General features: G+C 54.0%; 1 protein-coding gene and 1 pseudogene across 2 annotated transcripts in view; both read left to right on the top strand.

Moving 5' to 3' along the window:
- MICAL3 (microtubule associated monooxygenase, calponin and LIM domain containing 3) overlaps positions 1-22459 on the top strand; it is a 1031057-nt gene extending 1008598 nt beyond the window's left edge. The window contains exons 29-32 of the mRNA XM_031934616.1: positions 1279-1372; positions 18761-18860; positions 18991-19064; positions 19146-22459. Coding sequence (XP_031790476.1) covers positions 1279-1372; positions 18761-18860; positions 18991-19064; positions 19146-19330 — 453 coding nt within the window. The 3' untranslated portion in view covers positions 19331-22459. The remainder of the gene's footprint in view (positions 1-1278; positions 1373-18760; positions 18861-18990; positions 19065-19145) is intronic.
- On the top strand, positions 19521-22459 carry LOC111527583 (annotated as a pseudogene). The gene is made up of 3 exons (XR_003308371.2): positions 19521-19662; positions 21396-21460; positions 21540-22459. The product of XR_003308371.2 is annotated as an uncharacterized LOC111527583 (transcript).
- Positions 22460-24165: the final 1706 nt, after the last annotated feature.

The raw sequence follows: 24165 nt of genomic DNA, 5'->3' as shown, positions 1-24165 counted from the left end.
GATCACAAGGTCAGGAGATCGAGACCATCCTGGCAAACACGGTGAAACCCCGTCTCTACTAAAAATACAAAAAATTAGCCAGGCGTGAACCTGGGAGGCAGAGCTTGCAGTGAGCCGAGATCGTGCCATTGCACTCCAGCCTGGGCAACAGAGCAAGACTCCATCTCAAAAAAAAAATAAAAATTAGCCAGGCATGGTGGTAGGTCCCTGTAATCCCAGCTACTTGGGAGGCTGAGGCACGAGAATCGCTTAAACCCAGGAAGTGGAGATTTCAGTGAGCCTAGATTGCACCATTGCACTCCAGCCTGGGCGAGAGGGCGAGCCGCCACCTCAAAAAAAAAAAAAAAGGAAGAGCCCTGCATTGAGTTTCCCGAATCCCTTGTTGTGGAACGATCATTGTAAATCACCTTGTTCAATTGTGAGGACTGTCGCCAGGATTCCATTTGTGGCACCTCAGCCTCTGATAGGCCTGGAATTTTTGTGGGAAGAGGTCAGAGCTCTCTTCCCATTCTCCAGCTTGTCTTCAGGCTGCACAGACCCTGAATCTAGACCATTGTAGATTTCTCTTTTTTTTTTTTTTGTTTTGAGGCAGAGTCTCACTCCACAGCCAGGCTGGAGTGCAGTGGCGCTGAGCTCACTGCAACCTCCGCCTCCCTGGTTCAAGCAATTCTCCTGCCTCAGCCTCCCGAGTAGCTGGGATTACAGGCGCGTGCCACCACGTCCAGCTAATTTTTGTATTTTTAGTAGAGACGGGTTTCACCATGTTGGCCAGGATGGTCTCGATCTCTTGACCTCGTGATCCACCCGCCTCAGCCTCCCAAAGTGTTGGGATTACAGGCATGAGCCACCGCACCCAGCCTTCTCTTTTAAATTTTTCTCATAAAGATGGGATTTCCACTGCACTCTTCAGGAACGCCCTCCAGCACTCTGGCAGTCTTGCCATGAGAACAGTCTGAGGTTCTGGTACTCAGGCCCCTCCTGCTACAGTTTACATCCACTTCCTGTCTCTACAACACTCCTGGGAGGGTGGTCACGACTACTTGAGCCATGTCCACACGCTTTGGTGCTGACTAGCAAGGCCCGGAGCCTAGCGTCTGCACAAGCTAGGTGGTTCTGGTGCAGGTGGTCTCCACACCACACCCTGAGCGCACCACCCACAGACTACAGCCCTTTCCAGAGCGGCAACTCATTTGTTTCCCCTCATGCGGGTGTGGAGTTGTGTGTCCTCCTGAAGCCAGGCTGGAGAGCCGGGTGCTCAGGCTGTGCCGTCTGTCGTAGATCATCCAGCGGCAGCTGCAGCAGGTGGAGGAGAGGCAGCGGCGGCTGGAGGAAAGGGGCGTGGCTGTGGAGAAGGCGCTCCGGGGAGAAGCAGGTACTGCCGGGCTCCCTCCTAAGCTCTGCTCCTGGAGGAAGCCCTCCCTCCCGCCGTGGTAGGCTAGTTCTGCTTCACCTCACCTGGAATTCAGCTCCTTTTCCAGCAGGATTTTCTGGGGCCCTTCATCACTGAGATCTGGGGCTTCCTGTTAAGCAAAAGAAAATACCCGTCTGAGACAGCCCCAGGCCCATCCTGCTCCACAGCCCCTCCGGGCTGCTGTTTCCCGCAGAGCGAAACTCAGTCCCCAGCATGTTGATGGCGAGCACTGGCTCTTCCACTCCTTCCCGCCCCTCCATTTACTCTAGGAGGGAATAACTGAGAGTGAAGGAGATTGAACCGCAAGGAACCATCACAGAACTGCACTGAGCAGGTCCCCAGCCTGCACCCCACAGGCTCCCTCCTGTCGTTAGTTCCCTGGGACCCTCCTGCCCACAGAGCTCTAGGCACCGCTGGTGGGGGAGCATGTGGCCACCCTCGGCGCACACGCATTTATTTCCAGAGGGCACCCAGGCCCTGTGTCTGCTGAAGGCCGGTCACTCAGGGTAGGGCTGGAGAGGCTCAGGGCATGTGACCAGCTGACGTGGAGCAGACTCCGGGGAGTGACTGGCAGGGCCCTGTGCTTGTGACTGCTGCTCCTGGCAGGGAAGCACTGGAGAGTGTGGTGCGCTCATTCCTGCCCTTCCACCCAGGGAACCTGCGGGGCTGCACTCAGCATAGTTGCGCACAGAGAATGCAAGGGAGTATCTGAGGCGTCTCTGGCCCCACGGCCCAGGAAGTCCTGTTGGTTCAGGACCTTGAAGCTGCAGGGCCAGCCTGGGGAATGCAGTGGCCACTCTGCCTTCTCAAGCATCCACAAATCTTCGTCTAGTCTCTGGATGGGGAAACTTCTATCTCTTTATAGCCTGCGGGTTCAGCGTTCAAATCGTGAGCTGGGGATGAAGAAAAGGAGTGTCCTCTTACTTCCTCACTCTAGTGTGGCAGAGGGGAGCAGGGTGCCTCTGCTGACAGGCAGGCTGTCTGTGAAATAGAAGAACTGGGAGGAGGCGGCCAGGAGCAGGGCCAGCTGCTGCCATCTGATCTTGCTCAAAGACTGACCCATGGGTTCCTGGGAAGTACCTGGTGTCAAGATGAATTCCTATGACCTATAGGACTGAAGTTTGTGCGGTGGGGAGTGAGGGAGTCGAGAATGGAAGTAGGTCTCCTTTGCCAGGCCCTTTAAGGCCTGGAAATTGCACCTATCAGTCTCCTCAGTGATGACCTTCAGGCAAAGAGAGGGGATGGGAAGAAAGGTGAGGATGTGGATGTTTTTGGTTTGGGCTCACCTGATGCTGTTAACGCATGAAGCCCAGGCTACCAGAGGAAATGCAAAAGCTTGAAGCACTTAGCGTCCGATAGGCCAAGACGACTGGGCTGTGTTACTGTGCGACAAGCACAGCAAGGAGATTTGGGTTCATCTGAGAGGGTCCGAGGTTTCCCGGCGAACCTGCGAACCCCTCCCCCGCCCTCCTCAGTTAAGCCTGAGCCCAGATGGAGTTGGCCCCAGCCCACCTGTGCCCGACTGCGTCGGGGCCTGCAGGGCCCTGCCCTCATGGTGTTTCTCTTCTTGCAGAAGATATCAGGAGAGAGCCTAGGCCCATCTTCATTCCTTCTTGCCCTTCTCCGCAAATTACTTCTGCCAAGATGGATAGATCTCAACACACAGGCAGAATAACTCAGCAGTGTGTGCACCCACATTTCGTGGTTTAAGCCCTTCAGGAAGAAGACAGCACCCTGCCCTCCTTACTCACAAGGTGGAGGTGGTGGTGCCATCGAGGTTGGTGGTTTCCGTAAAGCACTTGAGTGCCCGTGGCCTCCAAGAAGTCTGAGTGTAAAACCATGCTTCAGTGCCTCTGTCACAGGCCCTGTTATTCAAGCTTCTGCCAAAGGGCTGGAAAATAACATGCTGTTGAAGATTGGCATAGGATTTTGCCAAAATTCTTTCTTCTAGTTGTTCGATACATCTCCTCAAACATATACAACCCAAGTGCCATCTAAGTCAGTGGTTTTCAAGCTTGTTTTTTTAGCAGCAGAACCCTTTTTACAAGATTATAAGTTCAAGTTTAAAGTCAAAAAGAAGCACTCTAAAATGTTGATAATTAACACAGATTTGAAAATACAGGTTATAGCAGGGAGTTGTGGACATGACTGAGTCCCAGCATCCAACCAGTGCACACAAGAACTGTAGTTGCTATAAGTGAAAACAGGGCTTTTTTGTTTGTTTGGTTTTTGGATTTTTTAACAGCTTACTTAGAAATCTCAGGATATCCGCAGTTTACATGATGTAGATACTAGACGTTTAAAATGAGGCAAGAGCTTTTTTTTTTCACAGTTGGATCGTAGCAGATCTAACAGCAGTTCCTATTCCTCATGACAAACAAGAGGCTCCCAAACAGTAAACAAAAACCCAGCTATGCTGGAATACCACAGCAAAACGTGTTACCCACCTAAATAAAGGGACTCGCTGACAGGCGTGCGTGCTGTCACTGAGCTGTAGCTCTCCTGGACAGACCCTGAATGGTGGCGGGTAAGCACGATGCTGCAGGCCAGAATTTACATAATGAATAAAATGTCCTTTTCACTAACACATTCCCATGGAGTTCAGTCACTGACACACAGAGAGAGGCGGAAACTTGATCCTGAGGGTACCACAAACTCAAGCTCACCTGGCAGCACAGATTATTGGGTTGATGGTCTCCAGTGAGTGAAAAGTTGGCATATAAAACAGTTGGGCCGGGCGCAGTGGCTCAAGCCTGTAATCCCAGCATTTTGGGAGGCCAAGGCGGTCGGATCACCAGAGGCCAGGAGTTTGAGACCAGCCTGACCAGCATGGAGAAACCCCGTCTCTGCTAAAAATACAAAAAACTTAGCCGGGCGTGGTAGGATTACATGCCTATAATCCCAGCTACTCGGGAGGCTGAGGCAGGAGAATTGCTTGAACATGGAAGGCAGAGGTTGCGGTGAGCTGAGATCGCACCATTGTACTCCAACCTGGGCAACAAGAGCGAAAGTCTGTCTCAAAAACAAAAACAAAAATATTTGAAGGTGGTGTGTCTTGTTTTAATAAGGTCTCTTAAAAGAGCTACAAGTGTCTGTACATCAGGTATTTGGGAGACCCCTTGGAATGCCTTTGGAAGAATCTTTAGGGTTCCACAGAAGCTTGAAAACCACTGTCCTAGTCCAAACTCCTTCCTTTAGGTGAGTCTTCAGCACATATCTCTATCCAAAGATGTTTCTGTTCTGTTTTTCAAGATGGGCCTTAGTAGGTCTGTTGGGATATTTCTTTGTGATGCATTTGAGAAACTCTCAGGAATTTTCAGGAATTATGGTTCCTACCGTAAGAATATAAGAATTTACAAATATATCATGTTCCTTCTCTTACGTGAATTGAATACATCCCTTCCAAGGCTGGTCTCACGTCACAGTTCCCCGTGGCCCTGCTCCTCCTTGGCCGATGCCGTCTGGGAAGCCCAAGTGTGTGTGCTACTGCTGCTCTCTCTCCTGCTTCTGCATCCCATTCCTCTCCTTAGTCTCTTGGCACCTGGCTGAGCCCTGAAAAAGGCAGTGGCAGCTGGGCATGATAATAATCTGGAGTCTTCTCATCATGGCAGTCCACCCTTCCCTGGGGACTGTAGTAAACTGGCTGGAACCTGCTACCATCTCACTTGGTGGTCTCCAGCTTCCATCGCCGTCTGAGGGCGTCAGACTTTGTTAGCCAAGCTGCCTTTCCAGAGAAGGGCTCTGGCGTGGACCTGCCATCCTGTTCTCCATTTGTCTAAGGTATGACAACGTATGGCCAGGCCGCAAGGATTAGCTTCAGCGCCTTTGATCCTAGGGCCAGGCCACGACTTAGGTAATTTCCAGTCCTGGGGCACCTGGGAAGGCTTTTTGTTACAAAACCACCGGCTCAGCCTTGAGCATGCGTTGGAAAGCTGGGGCAGGACCGCATTCTTCTACTCTCTGCTGTGTCACTCTCAAGGGGAGGCCCTCCGGTGGGACCGGAGACTGTGAGGATCTGCATTCAGAATGCGGGGTTTGGAGAAAAGGCAACACCATGGCGGCCGAATGCTGTGCTCTGTGTCTTTATGATTCTGGGGAGATGAGGACCGCCCGCTCAAGCCCAGCCTCTTGGCAGCGCCCAGTCTGCATCTCAGGCATGGAAATTACATAGTGCTCTTGACCAGACAGCTGCGGAACTACCAGGCTAGGAGTGCCCTGGGCTGGCAGACCTCCAGGAGCCTTGGGGCACGTGCCTGGGGGAAGAACTCTGCATCAGTCTCTGCTTGTTTCCTGTTTTTAAGAAGGCCAACTGAATTTGGAGGCCTAAGCCTCGAAACAGGATCCCCTTCCTTTCAAACCCATTCGGCAAAAGTGGGTGTGCAAGGCGTTTGATAGAGTCAGCAGTGGGGTCGTGGGAATTCCTGGGAGAGCACCGACTGTGTGAAACCTAAGGATTGCAGAGCTTCTGTAGGATGTTTGCCTCCTGCCTCCTGCCTCCAGCTCCTGAGGCTGGGGCTTCCAGTATCACAACTGACAAGCATGCAGCCCCACTCTATTAACCCTTAGTTAGAGAAGGTTCAGTCCCAGGGGTGGGAGTTCCCAGCAAAGCCAAAGCCTCTGTCCTGGATGATCCCTGGCGTGCGTGGGATGTGTTGATAGTGACTGTTGACTCCCCGCGGTGGGTTTGATTTACTGCCCTCCTCCCACAGCCACGCAGTATGCAGATACGGCATGTGTGGACATGCGGTGTGTGATGCACTTAGGCACGCATGCTTTCCAGCCGTTCCTCTGCTGCCTCGCTGTGTCTGTTTCTTACGCTCCATATCATTGATTGCTTTGGGTGTGGGGGGACAGGAGGGTTACCTGATGGAATAACTCTCTCTTCACCGATTCCTTGTTGTAGACTATTGGGGAGAGTCTTATTACAGTGACCTCATCGACTTGCATCTGGGTGGTATGTATGGCAGCATCTGTGCTGACACTAACCCCGCTGACACCCTTTCTCCACCCGCGCTTCCCAGCTCCTGCTCATAAAAACAAAGAGAAATCAACCCAGTAACCAAATGGCAAAAGCACAGACCCTTTTCCAGCTCAAAACAGCAGCGTGCTGATCCCCCCCTGCCCACATGTGCTCCAGAGGAAGATCTGAGCTTGCTTTTGCTGCCTGGGGGCGTTTTCATTTTTTGATAAAACTTTGCCTACCCCACTCCGCCAGCCTTGCATCTGCATCCTGGTCCCCTGAATACACACACTCCAACACAGCTGTTGCCCTGAATCTCATCCCTCACTGCTTGTAGGAGTCATATCTGCTAGGGAGCTCACTGCCTGCCACCCTTACGCAAAGAAGAAAACACACCAAGACCTCAGCCCGACCATTTCCACTGGGGTGTGCTCTCATTTCTCCCCGCAGAGCCGAGTGCGAGGGAAAGGCTTCTCTGTTGTGATTTCTGCCCAGATTCACCAGATTCAAAGCCAGGTTGACAGGTGCCCATAACAACATCCCTCCCTCCTTGCTCTGTCCTGGGGCTCACTTTGTACTTCTTTTCGGTGAGGACAGAAAAAGCTCAAGGCCATGGTTCTCACAGTGTGGTCCCTGGACCAGCAGCAGCATCACCTAGGAGCCTGTTAGAAAGGGACAGTCCTGGCCGGGCGCGGTGGCTCAAGCCTGTAATCCCAGCACTTTGGGAGGCCGAGACGGGTGGATCACGAGGTCAGGAGATCGAGACCATCCTGGCGAACACGGTGAAACCCCGTCTCTACTAAAAAAATACAAAAAAACTAGCCGGGCGAGGTGGCCGGCGCCTGTAGTCCCAGCTACTCGGGAGGCTGAGGCGGGAGAATGGCACAAACCCGGGAGGTGGAGCTTGCAGTGAGCCGAGATCGCGCCACTGCACTCCAGCCTGGGCGACAGAGCGAGACTCTCTCAAAAAAAAAAAAAAAAGGGGGGGGGGACGGTCCTGCCCCAGACCTGCAGAATCAGAAACTCTGGGGTGAGGCCTGGTTATGTGCTTAACAGACCTTCCAGTGGGTTCTGATGCCCTCTAGAGCAGGAGAACCACTAGCTTAGAGGTTGCAGTATGTTTGGCATCTTGCCATTTGTACTAGTTCAGAGGAATGACTGATCCCTGTGTCGCATTTCTAAGCTTTGGGCAGCTTTTCTCCTGGGCAGCTGCCATTGTGTCGAGGGGAATGCTGGGGACTCTGGCTCCTCCTCCCTGTCCCTGTGTCCGTGATGTGGCAGTCTACCCACTTCATCTCCCCGTGGAGGCTCCATGCCTAGAGGTGGTCTTCAAACAGAAGAATGGCAAAGATAATTGTCTCTTGTTTTACCCTGACCCCATTCTTTTAAGAGGGTCACTTCTTGGCCCATTCATTTAAAAACCAATGTCATAATTCTGTGATTCCACCTATCAGACAGTGCCACATCCCAGGCGGGGCTCTCGCCTCCCTGGGAAGATAGACTGTTGCTGTCTGTGCTTCCTATGTTCTCCGATCCCGCGCTCCCACGCACCACCCCCTTGGAGACGCCATCGGTGTCCCAGGGCTTCCGGTGTGTTCCCGGACCTCCACACTCAACGGCCACTGGTGCTGCAGAAGGGCCGGTGCTTCCATTCCAATTAACAGACCCTTTTCCCGTCTCATGCCTCTTGCCTCCTCCTAACATCACCTCGGGAGTGTTCATGTCCATGCTAAGCAAATTTCCATGTGTGAAAAAATTCACACCTGTTATCCCAGCAATTTGAGAAGCCAAGGTAGGTGTATCATTTGAGCCCAGGAGTTTGAAACTAGCCTGGGCAAGATGGTGAAACCCTGTCTCTATAAAGAAATTTTCAAAATCAGCTGGGCATGGTGGCACATGCCTGTAGTTCCAGCTACTAGGGAGGCCAAGGTGGGAGGATCACATGAGCCCAAGAGTTTGAGGCTGCAGTGACCTGTGATTGCACCGCTGCACTCCAGTCTGGGCAACAGAGCAAAACGCTGTCTCTTAAAAAAAAAGAAAAAGACATTTGTTTACATTCAGAATCTCCTGGAAGGGGCTGTCAGAATGCATTTCTTTAGGATTGTATCCACCCTTCCCTCGCAGTTCAAGATGCCATTAATGCACCCATCAACACACCCATCGCATCTCCTGCTTTGTTTTTTATTTTTTGTTTGTGTTGTTTGTTTTTTGAGACAGAGTCTCGCTCTGTCACCCAGGCTGGAGTACAATGGCGCGATCTGGCCTCACTGCAACCTCCGCCTCCCGTGTTCAAGCGATTCTCCTGCCTCAGCCTCCCAAGTAGCTGGGATTACAGGCGCCCACCACCCCACCTGGCCAATTTTTGTATTTTATTTTTAGTGGAGATGGGGTTTCACCATGTTGGCCAGGCTGGTCTCGAACTCCTGACTTCAGGTGATCCACCTGCCTCAGCTTCCCGAAGTGCTGGGATTACAGGCGTGAGCCACCGCGCCTGGCCCGCATCTCCTGCTTTCTTTACCCGCCTTGCTTGAGTGAGAAGAGGTAGTGAGCTGCTTTCTCCTCTGGGTCCCCAGACTCCAGCTACTAGCTTTTTGGATTTAGAATTCTAACAAGTTCCAGGAGGAAATGAAGTAAATAGAAAAAGGAGGCCGGGCGCGGTGGCTCAAGCCTGTAATCCCAGCACTTTGGGAGGCCGAGACGGGCGGATCACGAGGTCAGGAGATCAAGACCATCCTGGCTAACACGCTGAAACCCCGTCTCTACTAAAAATACAAAAAAACTAGCCGGGCGTGGTGGCGGGCGCCTGTAGTCCCAGCCACTCGGGAGGCTGAGGCAGGAGAATGGCGTAAACCCGGGAGGCGGAGCTTGCAGTGAGCTGAGATCAGGCCACTGCACTCCAGCTCGGGTGACAGAGCAAGACTCCGTCTCAAAAAAAAAAAAAAAGAAAAAGGAAACTCAGGGTGCCTTATGAAGTACAGCACCCCACCACTGACACTCAGAACCCTTTGGAGGTGAGCTCGTCAGCCCATCACTTCCCCTCTCCCAGACCGTTATGCTGCGTGAATTCAAGCCTTCTTGGGTTCTGCTCACCACATGGGGTCTGCTGCTACAAGAGGACATTCCCCTCTGCAGGGAGTCTCTTGTGGACTTCAGGCCCTGTTCTCGCCACGCCCGTGAGGATGACGGCAATGCCAGAATTAGGTTTCTTTTCTGTTTCTGCTGTTTCATTCTTGGAGCACTTGGTAATATTCGTTAATTGGAAGGAAAATCACCCTTTTGAGATCTGGAGCCTCATATGTGAAACCTGGTTGCCCCTCTGTGCCTGCATCTCCAAAAGGCCACCCCGAAGCCCCATTTCTGTCCCACAGCACCCGTCTCATTTCTCCCGTGGGCAGATCAGAGCTCCAAGCAGCCCTCGGAGCGCTTGGAATGCCACCTCCTGCCCCTGCCCTGTGCTCTGCGTGTCCTACTCCAGGCTCTTTCAGTGGCTCTCAGTGAACTACCTAAAGGTTCTGAAAGCCTCTTTTTTCAGCCACAGGATATAAAGAATGAAAATTTCCCTTCTTCGTATAGCTGGACCTTGTGATTTCCAAAGAAATCATTAAAAACACTCAAAACAACCTTTGGGCCAGAGAGGAAGGGTCCCCAGGTGGCCACTCCCCTTCTGCCTTCTTCCCTGGGACCCTGAACAGGCCCAGCCCACCCTGCTCTATTGCACTAGAACAGACAGATGACTGGAAATCTAGAAGAAAATCACATTTCTTCTAAAACCGATTGGAAACACACACACATAATTTCTAGTTTTCGGGGACCTCATTTCTTGATTTATATATCTCAAAGGAAAATTTAAAGAACACGAAAGGTTTAGAAATGTAACATGAAGGACTGGAGGGTGGCCTCTTGCTATTGTGAGATGGGGGTGCAGGGGTGCCTGCCCCTTGCCCTTCTCAGCAACCATCTTCCTGTTGTGTCTGCTTCTCTGAGTTTCATTTTGATAGATTCTTGGTTTGCCTGACCAGTCCACCGTCAGCCTGGCTCTGCTTTGCTTAGGAACTTTGGAACCTGCGCGGTTTCTCAACGTACGTGTGTGTGTGTGTATGTGTGTGTGTGTCTGTGATTGTAATTCTTACATGCATTTGTTTGGTTTTTTGCCTTCACTTTTCCTCCCAACCTGGTGCTTTATCTCTGCACTAAGTCTGTGTAGCTCCAGGCGTCTCCCAGCCCCGCTATGTGTATGCTAGACTGAGACTGCTGAACCAGCCTCACCCTGTCATGACAGCTGCTCGCATGTCTGCAGTATTGCACACCAGCCAGCTGGGACCCCTGTCAGGGCCATGGTGTTTGTAGTCACTCAAGGTTTTAGACTAGACTTCAGCCTTGCAGTGCCAAGGCTGCCCCCAGCCAGGAGCATGGCACTGGTGGTGCCCACCAAATAGGCTTCCTGAGTTGGGGACTCAGAATAGCCGAGTGCCTTCTTAGTCAGCAAAACATTTGGTCAGTCTTCCCTCACACTTCCCAGGCTGCATAACCTGAGCGAGGCAGCGTGGAAAATCTGTGGTGGCACCATTCCATAAACCTGAGCCGCCAAGGAATTCCAGCCCTGAGCACTTCGCTTTTTGAAAGTTTTTGAGACAGGGTCTGGCTCTGTCACCCAGGCTGGAACCCACCCAGTGGGTTCACCATCTCAGCTCACTGCAACCCCCACCTCCTGGGTTCAAGCAATTCTGCATCAGCCTCCTGAGTAGCTGGGACTACAGGCGTGCACCACCACACCCGGCTAATCTTGTGTTTTTAGTAGAGACGGGGTTTCACCATGTTGGCCAGCCTGGTCTTGAACTCCAGACCTCAAGTGATCCACCGGTCTCGGCATCCCAAATGCTGGGATTACAGGTGTGAGTCACTGCACCTGGCTGCTTTCTGAAAGTTTAATCCAGTCAGTTGGGCATAGCCGGGACAGGTAATGCCCCCGGTGTTTCCTAGGAAAAGGTGACAAAAGCTCTTTGGTGTCTGTGACAGGAGTTAGATAAAAAGGCATTGCTCCAACACTATATTTATCATAATATTTGTTGTTATTTATAGTGGTACTATCTTTAGCAGTCACTACAGTGGCATTACCGCCAAAATACGTGTGAGAAATGAGAGTCCACCCTGGTAAGCTAAGGGCTGCACACGGCTGCCCAGAGAGGAAGGAAAGTGGGGCCTCAAAATATGCCTGAGAAATAAGTGAGCCTCTTTCCTGTGCCCGACGCCTTGGAGTGTGATCCTCAGAGACCCAAAGGAACTGAAAACCAAAAATGATCTCTGTCTATGCAGGATGTTCCAAAAGTGTGGCTGAACGGGGAAGACGCTAACCTAGGGGCTCTACAGAGTTTGTGTGCATGAAACACACAACAGCATATCAGCTGGGAGGGTGTGGGGCCGGCCTCCAGCTCTTGAAGGCTAGTGTTCTAAAGCGCTTGCAAGCTGATTATTTGGAATTCTGTATTTTCACATGGAAATACAGTTGTAAATGGTGGCTCAGTTCATAAAAAGCCCATTTTCCTCATTACACCTCTGTGTATGGTACTAGTCTGGTGACACGCCACAACCTAGCCCGTGTTCCCTGGGGAAATGCAACATTCCAGGCTGGGACCTCTGGTCTCTAGACGTCTCCCTAGTGGGCCCTCTTTTGGTCTGCTGAACACTGCTTTAGGGACCTCCCCAGCTCTGTGGTGATGGTGCCTTTGTCCAACCAGGGGGGGCTGAGAACCTGTCTAGTGGGCAGAGACGGATACTGAGATGAGGCCGGTCCCTAGGGCCAGTTGTTCAGCAACCTTGGAGAACAGCCCACCAACTGGCCTGCCTGCTGTGGCTGTGCACACCTCTGCTTCCCAACAGAAGTTCTTTCCTGCTTTGGCTGCCACGTGGTTAGCATTGGTGGCTGGTGCAGTTGGGGTGCTCAGTAAACATTTCTGGTATAAATTATTAGTCTCCCACATTGTCCTTACCACAAGCCATGATTCATGTATGACATTTCTGTTTTTGATATCAGCATCAATGTAGAAGCCAGTGGGTTAAATATAACCAGGCAGAATTGAATGATGGAGTTGGAAATGCAGAGCGTCAAGCCAGCACCCACCACCACACAGGTTGTCACAGGTTGTCACTGGTGGTGGTTGGGCTGTGAACAGAGTTGGGCCTTTGTCTTGGCCCCTCTGGGTATTACTTATTTATTTACTTTTTAGAGATAGGGTCTCACTCACCCAGGCTGGGGTACAGTGGTGCAATCACGGCTCCCTGCAGCCTTGACCTCCTGGGCTCAATCAGTCCTCCCACCGTAGCCTCCTGTGTAGCTGGGACTACAGATACTCACGCTACCACACCCAGCTAATTTTTGTAGAGACAGGGTCTCACTGCATTGCCCAGGCTGCTCTCAAACTGGACTCCAGCAGTCCTCTCACCCTGGCCTCCCGAAGTGCTGGGATCACAGGTGTGAGCCCCCGCACCTCCGAGCTTTCTGACCATATCCTCACCAATCCTTGTGAGCAAGGCACTCAGGCCTCTTGCCCCCCAGTCTCAGGGCTATAGCTCTTGGATTTTGAGTACCAGAAGGACTAAAATAGGCCCTGCCTGCTTTTCAGATGACCATGGAGGCTCAGTGTGCGGGCTCATCTGATGGCTTGTTTTTCCAGCTGCCCAGGTGTCTTGATGCAGTGTGCAAAGGTGAAGAGTCTTGGTCGGAGAGAACGTGGGACTATAGAAGGACAAGTACAGAGAAGGGGACCTGCCCTACGGCTGGCCACTCTTTTCCCCACCCTGTCGGCCGTTCTACCCCACACTGGGTCCTGGGTCCATGAGAGGCAGGGCTTGGAGTGAGGTGCTCAGGCGCACTCAGGGACAGGTGGTAGTGTAGGGGGCACCCCGACTGAGGAATGCCAGGCCTGGATTCAGGTCCTGCCTTCACTGTCTCCCCAGGCACAGACAAAACAGCCTCTACTTACCCTCTGAGGGCCTCTTCAGAAGACGAGGCAGGATGGGACATCGGGCCTTCCTTCCGGGGGTGACATTCTGATCAGTGTCTGTGGGACTGCTCTTCCTTGAGCTGCCTGAGACGCCAGAATTTGTTAGATTTGCCTGGAGTCCGTGTTGGCCTTAAAGAGGGCAAGCTCTGAGTTCAGAGTGGGCAAGAAGATTTGGCTTCTTTTCCAGGCTCTGCCACACTTAACTCCTTTGAGCCTCAGAACCCTCATTTGAATTTGCCCCTCCCGGCAGCCACACCTGGCCGGTGTGAGGATCATGTGGGCGATGCATATGAGGGCCCCTTGAAACCAGAGAATGCTGTCCATGCTCATCTCATGCACTGCTCTGGACAGGCCTCGCTCCCTGGTGGTGTACTGTTGCTTTTTGAAATTTGGTGACAGGCACTGCCTGCCCACCGCGGGTCGAGCGAGTGGCACTAAAGAGCCAACCCCAGGTCACACGTCCAAAGGAAGTGCTGCTTCAGAGGGAAAGATGGAGCAGATGTGCCCACGAGTGTTGGGTACTCAGCAGAGTGCTCCAGGGAGGAGGGGTCCTCTGACCAGGACCCGCTCACTGCTCGGGAGCTCAGGAGGGGTGGCCGGCATCCAGGGCACGCAAGAGTGCTTTGAGAAGTGGTAAATTATAGCACCTGTTAGCAACAGATGGAAACCCGTTACCCTGACGTTAAGAAAAACCAAAAAACTTCCATTTGCCATAAGCTTGACAGCATCTTTGTTCTTAGAATCAGTGAACCAAATCTTCTGTTTCTTACATCCCCCTAAAAGGCAAAGCATTTACTATAAATCCCCCACCCCGGCCCCATGCATGCTCAGGTCGGGTTCCAGTCGGGTGGAACTCCCCTTGTTTGATTGGTTTTTCCCTTCCACTTCTTCTTTTGAAAATTGTATTGATAGGGTGTTTTTTCTGGTTATAAAAGTAGCCTCGTTCGTTGTGGAAGTGGTGGAGCGTACAGGGAAGTCCGAAGGTAATCAGTGCAGCGTGGACTCACCGCCACTGACATGCGCTTCCGCCTCTTGCTAGGAGAAAGCCTTTTTGGTTTCTTTAAATGCTTGCTTCACCTGATGCTCCCTTTCCCTAATTTCATTTCGTAATTTCTGTTCTGTCCTCTGTATTGGGAAGGGCGTATGAGGATGTGGCCTACATAAAAACAGCCGAAAGCTGTATTTTGTGCTGTCCAGAAAGCAGAAACACGTGTTGTAATGTATACCCGTGCAGGCGCCTGCCCCTTCCTTTTGGATGTGTTGTGGACGTGTATCACGTGGGCGCTGTTCCACTCCACAGCGTGGCCTATTCACCTGTGACACCAGCCGCAGGAGGTGGCAGGGAGTGTGCACGGACGTATTTGATGGGATTCATCCAGGTGTTCCAAGCCTCAACACAGACTACACTTTGGAGCCGAGGTTGACTGTAGGTCGGCTGTAAGGCAGAGAATATTGCTGCGGAAAGAAACGCTCCCTCGTACCCGTGCCTTCGGCTGGCCGTGCCGCGTGTGTTGAGCACACTGGGTACAGTCAGCATTTCACACACATGCACGCTGTCCCTGGCTTAGCTTTCGAAGTTGTACCCAATAGCAGATTCAGTGTGCCCAAAGCACTATGCACCACACTGGAAGGGTTCAAAGGCAGAAAACCCCTGTATTCATGCAGCGGCAGCGCAGAGGGGCCTCTCAGCCAGCCGTCTGTCCTGTTGGCCTTCTGTTGAGTCAAGGCCATTTCTTCAACCCTGTTCTCTGTAAACCACATGCTGCCCTGCCCGTGGGCCGAGGCCCCGTGTCTTCCTGGGCTCTGTTGTCCCTGTGTGTGCTCTGTGGTTCTGTGATGGTCCCTTGCCAAACTCCTCTCCCTCGTCCTTGAGTAGGCATCAGACCCCAGATCTGGAGATGTCTGTGCACACTGGCTCTCGGTGCCCCGCCAGCACTCCTCCCAGCACTGTTCCTGTAAGTTTCGGCATGTCCTGTCAGCCTGTCCCTTCGGTCTCACAGTCCAGAGTGGCAGCCCCCAGCTGCAGCATGAGGTCCCCGCACAGCCATAGAAGGACCAGAAGGAAGAAGGGGGTGGCTGGCTCTCCCCGTGCCTGGGGGAGAGAGGGGACAGTGACACGGACGGGTGGAAGTCACCTCTGTGTGTGTACGTTTCCCCAAAATTGTTCTGGCTCAGAATTTGAAGCAGCGCAGGTGTGAGCGTCCTGGAGGTCCATCGCAGGATGGGGTGCTGCCCTCACAGACAAAGAGGCCCCCCTTGCCCTGCACTTGTCAAGGCCAGCTTTGCCTCAAGCACATACCTGTGGTGACATCTTAGAGGATTCCACGTGGGTCTGGGAGGTGACCCCAGGTGTCACCTACAAGCCTGGAAGCCATGTTGGCCATTTACTGAATGCAGTCTGTCTCAGAGCCAGGCAGGCCTATCCAGGGGCTTTGAGGCGGGGGCCCAAGGCCCCAGAGGCCACTGTATGACAACCCAGATGCCACTGCCCTCCTGATAAGGAGTAGAGGCGGGAGGGCCTTGTGGCCCGACTGCTGCCATCATGTAGGGGACACGTCATCCCTCTTGGAGGAACTCACACCGCTGCTCTGAGCCCACGCCCCCTCTGTGATGCTGCCCGGAGCTGGGTCTGCTCTCGTTCAGTTCCATGCTGAAAAAAGGACTTAATTCATTTGTAGACTTTGTTTCCCTTGTTTCTGCTTCTCCATTTCTTGTATTTTTTTCTTTTCCTCCTGTTGTTCCTTTCTCACTTTTTATGCTTTTTGTCCTCTGCTTGTTTTTATTCCACCTTCTCCCTGTCCCTCTCCACTTCCAAATTCCTGCTCCTCTTCTCCTCTTCCTTCTTGTCTTTCTCCGTCTCCTCCTCCTCTTCCTTGTTTGGTCCTTTTGAAGTTGAGCCCAGTGGCGGGACTCCACGACGTAGACCTCTCTCCTTCTGCCCTTGCTGTGTCCAGGAAGGTAACGTAACCTCGCCAACCCCATCCCTGCTACCTCGGAGGGGGTGTAGCCACACTAGTCAAACACAGAGCCAGAACCCACCTACCTCTCTCTCTCTCTCTGTCTCTCTGTCTCTCTCTGACCCTCAATGGTCCTGTTACAAAATGTCATGAGTCTGTGGCAGTTTCTAAAGGTACAGTATCCCTTTGACTGTCTATGGGGAGGACCAGGGTGCAGAGTGAAGCCAGAGAGCCTCCAGGTCTGGGTCCTTCAGGGCTGCAGCATTGGCTGGCCTTTCATGGCTGGGGCCTGTAAGTCTCAGATCCAGATAGGGGGGCAGGGATACAGGTGAGGATCCTCCCGCCTGTGTGCAGCGATTTGGATGGGAGCGTCAAGGAATACTGTCCTTACAAAGCCTGGTCTACACAAGCGCCCTCGGGCCCCTTTCCAAACAACCACTGAAAGCAAACCTCTCTACCTCGTGTCTTGCTGAGTGTGTGTTTTTTAAGTTTGTCTGATTTGAAGTCTGTTGTGGTGATAAGATTGTCGTTGAAAGGCATGTGGGGGGTGTGGTCATGACTAACCCTGCTAACTCTTACCTGCCATCCACAGCGCTCACCCGACTCTCGCCCACACACCACAGCCCCTGCCTGGCGGCCGTGGGCGAGCTCGCCGTAGCTAGTGAGCGCTGTCCGCACGTCTCCGGTGGCATTTTCTGTGTCTTCGCGGGGAGGTGGGCAGCGGGAGAGTCTCCCTGGTGCCGCCGCGGCCGGGCGCACTGGACAGCTTGCATGCCGGGGCCCCTCCTCCACGGCTGTGTGGGCACATTGTGCAGAGACGCTCCGAAAGCAATGCATGGAACTGAGTGGGGACTGGCTTAAAAGCCAAGACCCAAGCCTATTGGATTGGGTGAGGAGAGCGCTGGTCCCCTGACCCTCAGGCAGGCACTCCACGGTCGCGGGCTGGACAGGCCGGGGGGGGTTCGTCCTTCAGGGGAGGCTCAGGGGCAGGAACCCCCTTGGGAGCAGAACCGCATGGGCACTAGGGCACGGTACAGACACTCGCCCCTGCTTGTTGAACATGGTGCGTTTCTGCCTCCTTGGTGTGGCCACTGGGTAGAGACTAACTGTCTAGCAGGCACCACTGCAGATAAGAGATGTGTCTGTGTGCCATGTGCCAGAAAGGCAGGTGGAGAAAGGCAGCTAGCAGTGAGGGAGGGCTCGGGCCGTGGCTGGCCCTTCAGAGGCTGTTCCTCACGCTCCTGGGCTTGTCTTAACTGGCCTAGAACACACCCTGCCAAACGGCGCAGAGAGTGCAGGGGCCTCTGAAAGATGTCCCCGTCTAGTGCCCCTTAACCTGAGGCCCACGGACAGGCCACAGGAAGTCCAGGAGCAGCCTGGAACTCTGCATCCAGTGGTTTGCTCTGCACACACAGGCGTTTTTCTAGGAAGAGAGTCCTTAGCTTTTATGAGATTCTCAAAGTGGTTTGTAATCCAAAAATACTGAAGAGCCACTGACACAGCATGTGTTTTAGGCGGGACCACACTTTTGCCATGAACTTCGTGCTCCCAGGAAAAGGACCTCGTTCCCTCCTTGGGTGGCTTGGTCCTTTGGAGACTTCTTCCTTCTGTCCTCCTGCCACAGTGAAGCCAGCGGCCAGGCCGCCCCTGGGGGCGGTTTGGTATGGGCACCTGTCGGTTCAGGCAGCCTGAGCTAGCAGGCAGCCACCAGCCACAGGCATTCGATTGGACTGGACCAGGGCAGGGCGTGGCCACCTCCTTCCATCCCCAGGGGCTGCTAGCGTTTCTCTGCTCTTGGTGAGAGACCCGGTGGCCATCCTGAGATCCCTGCGTCCGGCCTGCGGGATCCCGCCGGAGGCATCCGGAAGCTTGATAGGCCACAAGTTAAGGGGTGGTGTCTTCTCTGCCTGGTCAGGAGGTAAACAAATGACAAGGCATCTATTCTGGTAGCCCCTGGAGAGGGGAGTGGCCCAAGAAAGAGCTGAGTTAATGAGCATGACCTGAGGGCAGGGTGCAGTTTACAAATTCACTTTGCGTTGTTTCCGAGAGTGGTTTCCTCCGAGGAGACCCAGCACATAGCAAGTGCTAAATAAACATTGAATGGGAAGAAAGAGGGAAAGCGACATAAGTCATCCTAGGTGAGCACAGGGAGCAGGAGGGGCAGAAACCAGGCCGGGGGAGGGCAAGGTCCCCACTGGCGAGGTCGCCGACGGGTGAGCAGGGATGGCAGGACACGGGGAAGCGCAGGCCCCCTTCCCCGGGGAGGGGGCGCCAGGGCCCCATGGCTGCAGGCAAACCTTGGGCCTGGCTTGGGAGTGGAAGTTCCGGCAGCATCTTGCTCGGCCCTCTTTGCACATTTGCCCCGTGTGATTCCTGCGGGCCGGGGTGGGCACGGCACTCCCTGCACCCCACACGAATGTTCTCTCGGCAGGCATGGGCAAGAAGGACGACCCCAAGCTGATGCAGGAGTGGTTCAAGCTAGTGCAGGAGAAGAACGCCATGGTGCGCTACGAGTCGGAGCTGATGATCTTGTGAGTGGCCTTGGGTAGGGGGTGTCGGTGCCATGCTTGTCACAGCAGGCATGGAGGTCCTTCCGGATTTGGGGGTGAGGGGTGGTCCCCAGTCACAGTGGCTGATCTCCCTCCTGCCCTCCCTCCTTAGTGCCCGGGAGCTGGAGCTGGAAGACCGGCAGAGCCGACTGCAGCAGGAGCTCCGGGAACGCATGGCAGTGGAAGGTGAGTGGGGTGAGGCACCCATGGAGCCCGGGGTGGGTGCCACCTCCAGGCCCCTCACCTCATGCCTTCTTCTCCTTCAAGATCACCTTAAGACTGAGGAGGAGCTGTCTGAAGAGAAGCAGATTCTCAATGAGATGCTGGAGGTGGTGGAGCAGAGAGACTCACTGGTGGCGCTGCTGGAGGAGCAGCGGCTCCGGGAGAGAGAGGAGGACAAGGACCTGGAGGCTGCCATGTTGTCCAAGGGCTTCAGCCTTAACTGGTCCTGAGCTCACACCCAGCGCTCCATTTTCTGTTGGCATCCGCCTGGCCGGGTAGTGGCCTCCAAACCACCCGGAGCCGCGATCTGAGGAGGCCTGGCACCTCCTTGGAGTTTACACTCAGATGCCCGTGTGCTGCTTGGAAAGCGGTCGAGTCCCGCGTGCAGTGGGGAGCCCCAGGGGACAGTGGTTATCTGAGATGGCGCCACCTCCTGGGAGGAGGCCCACCTGGACCTCCCGCTCAGAGGAGGAGCACGGTGTGTATGGCATGACGCAGGGCCCACCCCGCACGCTCCCTGAGGATGTGCTGGCTGTACCCCTTTCTTCCACTGGCACATTTGGTAAGAGAGGGAAGCTGCTCCCGGCAGAACCACAGTGCGCCACCACAGCCTGCGAGGGGCACTGTCTTCTTCATGCTCCCTGGAGCACCACCAAAGAAACGTAAACAGTACCCCACGAAAGCAGGGTGCGATTGAGACCCAGGATGGGGAGGTGTCCAGTCATGCCCACGCCAGCATCACAGGTGACATGGAGGTGTGGGCAGGCTCCGGAATTGATTATGCAAATTAGGAGGACACAGGAGGGGTCTGCTCTCCAGCCGAACACCACACACTGGACCCTAAGTGGCCAAATGCCTGGGCCTCTCTCTGGCTGCGGCCTGAGGCCTGTGGGTTGCTGCATTTTGCTTGTAGTTCACAACCATTTTGACACTGGAAAATGCTGACTTTGGGGGACGGGATGAGGCCCTACATTCTATGCCCCCAGTTGGCAGACAGGCATTGTCCCTGTTCCACATTTATGTTGGGGCAGGAGGTGACCTCTTCCTCGGTGTTTTTCCTGTGTTTGCACATTGAAATGAAGCCGACAACCTGGCAAGACGCTCAGCCGCTTCAAACCCTTTTTGTCAATTAACTTATTTTTTTAATACTTGAAAAGAAGTAACTTGGTTTGTATATCTTTACTAGAGACACTGATCACTTGATGCCCAGGTGCGGGAGCCACAGCGGCGTCTGTTGCGTCCCACGCGGCCTGGTCCGGGGCTGGCGCCCGGGTGCAGGAGCCACGGCGGCATCTGCTGCATCCCACACGGCCTGGTCCAGGGCTGCCCGGCGCTCGCCACGTGCATCTATTTATTAGCCTATCTCTTTGTATCACTGGCCTGGCTGGCATCAGGGAGCTGCCCAGGACCCCCGCTGGGTCCTGCTCACAGCTTTCTGTCCCCTTTTGCACCTGGTGCCTGCCTCACCCTGGCACTAGACCATCCGGACCGCTCACGTGATGAGGGGGCATTTCCGTTCTGTTTTGGACCAAGCTAACAGCAGAGCCGCCACTCTCACCCTCCCGATGAGAATTCTGGCTCTGCAGAACTCACCCTTTTCTCAGTTTGGGTGCCAGGACATCACCTTCCTCCACACGTATGTTAAAGAAGGTTTCAGGATGGGCCCTCGTCCACACTGGCCAAGAGGGTACAGAGTGGGACCCTGGAATCGTGGCTGGTGAAGTCCCTCCTCCCAGCCTAAGATTCACCCAGAAGGAAACGCAAGAGCTGCAGTGGATGCTGGGATGCAGGCTGGCCTCTCTCGAGCAGATAAGAGACTCCCGCCCTCCCTCCCAAGGGTGACGGGCACCTGCCTTGTGCCGGATCTTCATGGGGCCATAAAGGGTGGCGAGCCCCGAATCACTAGCTCCTATAGCCAAACCGTTCCTTTCTCACGGTTCTGCACCAGCCTGGCTGTGTACGGCTCATCAAGCCACTGAGCTAACCGGGGGTGGGGTGCTTGTCCATCAAAGCAGTTAGCGCATAGTCCAGCCAGGAGCCCCCCGGGCTAGACCCACCTGCCCCTAGGGGTGCTGCAGCCACCTGCGCCTCCCTGGGCTGGGGCCAGCTGGGAGCAGAGGCCTGGCCCCTCCAAGGCATCCCGTAGCGGAGCAGGCCGAGGGGCCGTGCTGACCTTGGGCTTTCCGTGGGAACCACACTGTGCCTCAACTTGAACATTCATCCCAACTGCAAAGGAGCAAAGAACCTGTGTCATCCCTGTCCAGAAGCTGCCACCTCTCTCCCGTGCACATCCAGGAAGTACGCTGCTGGTGGCCGCCATGGCTCTGATTCTCCTCCACCCGCTCTCACATGAGGCAAAGGTCTCCTTTTCTCTTCTCTTAAAAAGGGGAGAGGAGGGTTCCTAGATTCCATCTTCAAACCCCAGTCTTCCCATAAAATTGGACGTGGGAAAAGACCTTCACTGCGGTGTGGCCTTTCCCAGACCTCTCCTATCGAAGGCCACAAAACCAGCCCAGGCCCGGCAGAGCCACCTTTGGCCCTTGTAGCTCCTGCTGGCCCCACAATGGGGAAGCAGTTTGCAAAGTGGCTCGGAAGGAGTGTGGCCTAGGAATCTGCTACAAGTGGCCAGGTGTAGCAGGAGAGCCCAGCGTCACCTCCTGGTCCTGGTCAGCCTTAACACTGTGGCATCCTCCGCAGCACACACAGCGGCCTGCAGTCTGGAAAGCGGACCCAAGCCTTTGCAGAGAGGCGCCATGGAGCCGCAGGCCCGCACAGCAGCCCCAGCCTCCCACTCCTGACTGTGAGGACATCGGTTCTAGGAGAGCACTTTTTTTAAAGCTCCCATTTTGTAACTACTTTGCAGTTGACTTGAGTACTCTGGTAACTTGCTGCGTGAAGTGATCTCCAGCTGTGAGAACGTGCAGCTCCAGGCAGGTTTTCTTTCCAAGAGTTAAGTCTTCCCTTGAAGGCAGGGAAGCGGGATGGATACACATGTGTCATGCACATAAAGTACCAGGCGCAGGAGCAGCCCAAACTCGAGGCTGACTAAACTGGAGGCTGAACACTGTGGAGGTCTGCATGCAGCCTCCCTGGAGAGCAGGGAGGGGGCGCTCCCGCCCCTGGGCTTGAGGGTGCCGCACCCGTGGGCTTCCAGGCCTGCCCAAGTGGTGCCTTCAGGCCTTTGCCCCTGGCGGCCATCCTTAGGCTGAATTTGACCAGCAATGATAGACTCTTCTTAACCCTTTCAAGAAAATTTTTTCAGTGGGACAGGAAGGAGAGTTAAACATTTTTTTAAAGGTGGTAACATCTGACCCATGAAGGGTATGGGTCTGTTTTACGCTAAATAAAAGTTTTTCAAAGAAATAGTGTGTTTTTTATGTCATTGTACTGTATTTTTCAGGTGGATGGTGTAGGTGCGAAGTACTATGCATCTAGCTTGTGCCTGGGTGTGTGCAAGACTGTTTAAAGAATGCATCTTTTGGCCGGGCACGGTGGCTCAAGCCTGTAATCCCAGCACTTTGGGAGGCCGAGGCGGGCGGATCACGAGGTCAGGAGATCGAGACCATCCTGGCTAATATGGTGACACCCCGTCTCTACTAAAAAAAATACAAAAAACTAGCCGGGCGAGGTGGCGGGCGCCTGTAGTCCCAGCTACTTGGGAGGCTGAGGCAGGAGAATGGCGTAAACCCGGGGGGCGGAGCTTGCAGTGAGCTGAGATCCGGCCACTGCACTCCAGCCTGGGCAACAGAGCGAGACTCCGTCTCAAAAAAAAAAAAAAAAAAAAAAAGGCATCTTTTTTTTTTAAGTTTGTGCTTTTTTTAGTCCTCCATAATATCCCGGCTCAGCCACCAACTGCTGTCACTTGAGTAAATGTCTCAGGCAGCCAAGTCGGAGAAGCAGCCACTCTTCAGACAAAGCCCCAGTAGCCTCTGGAAGAGAAGTGGGCTCTTCAAATTGGAGATACTCCAAGTCAGGGCGATGCTGTGGTCCTGGCAGCCTCCTTCCAGCCCTGCCTGGCTCTGTCCTGCAGCACAGCTGACCCGGGAGCCCATGGCATGCATGGGGTCTACAGCACCCATGCCGAAACCTTTCAGATGTTTCAACAATCTCGAGGTCACTCAGTAGGGTCACGCCTCTTTAGCCTGAAAATTGTCCCCAGGAGATGACAAGGAACAGTCCTGGCCAGCTCCTCTTTCTTTGTTCTGAGAAGCCTCCGAGGCACCTCCAGCTCTCTCTCTCTTGGTGTGTTGCATTGTTGGGAGCATGGCTGGCCCCGTGACAATCCAGAGGCACCGTGCAGGGAGGGAAAGACCGCAGTGGCTGTGTACACACGAGCCGCGTGCCCACAGGCCGGCTGGAAGTCACTCGTGGAAGCTGGCTCCCAGTCCTTCCAGCTGCATTCCCACCTATTCCAGAACAAAGGCCTGGCCGGGACAAATGTGGGCATGTTGGGTAGGACAGAGGACAGAAATGAATGAGCAGCTCAAACTGCATATCCTGTGGCCCTAGAGGACATCCTGTGCGAAGAGAGCTGGGTCACTTGCCTGCTGGGAAAGGAAACAGGGCTTGGTAGTCAACTGACCCCCCAGGCTCTTGTTCCTCGGAAGGGCTTGCTTGTCAGAGCTGCACCAGGCAGGCTTCAGCTGCAGTTCACGGCCACCTCAGGTAGCAGGAAATGATGAGTGTTACTTTAGGGAGGACATCAGAAAGGAAGGCAGGCTGGGCCAGGCCAGTGCCACTGTCAGAAGCACACGAAAAGGTCACGCCGTGGCGCACGCCTGTAATACCAGCACTTGGAGAGGCCGAGGCAGGCAGATCACCTGAGGTCAGGAGTTCAAGACCAGTCTGGCCAATATGACGAAACCCGTCTTTACTAAAAATACAAAAATTAGCTGGGGGTGGTGGCACACGCCTGTTATCCCTTGTTACCGGGGAGCCTGAGGCAAGAGAATTGCTTGAACCTGGGAGGTGGAGGTTGCAGTGAGCCAAGATTGTGCCACTGCACCCTGGGTGACAGACTCTGTCAAAAAAAAAAAAAAATGATTGGATTTATCATTTTTAAATT

Source organism: Piliocolobus tephrosceles, chromosome 19 (assembly GCF_002776525.5).
Source record: "Piliocolobus tephrosceles isolate RC106 chromosome 19, ASM277652v3, whole genome shotgun sequence".
Taxonomy (NCBI): Eukaryota; Metazoa; Chordata; class Mammalia; order Primates; family Cercopithecidae; genus Piliocolobus; species Piliocolobus tephrosceles.
The sequence above is the reverse complement of the archived record's forward strand: the minus strand, read 5'-3'. Positions and strand labels throughout refer to the sequence as shown.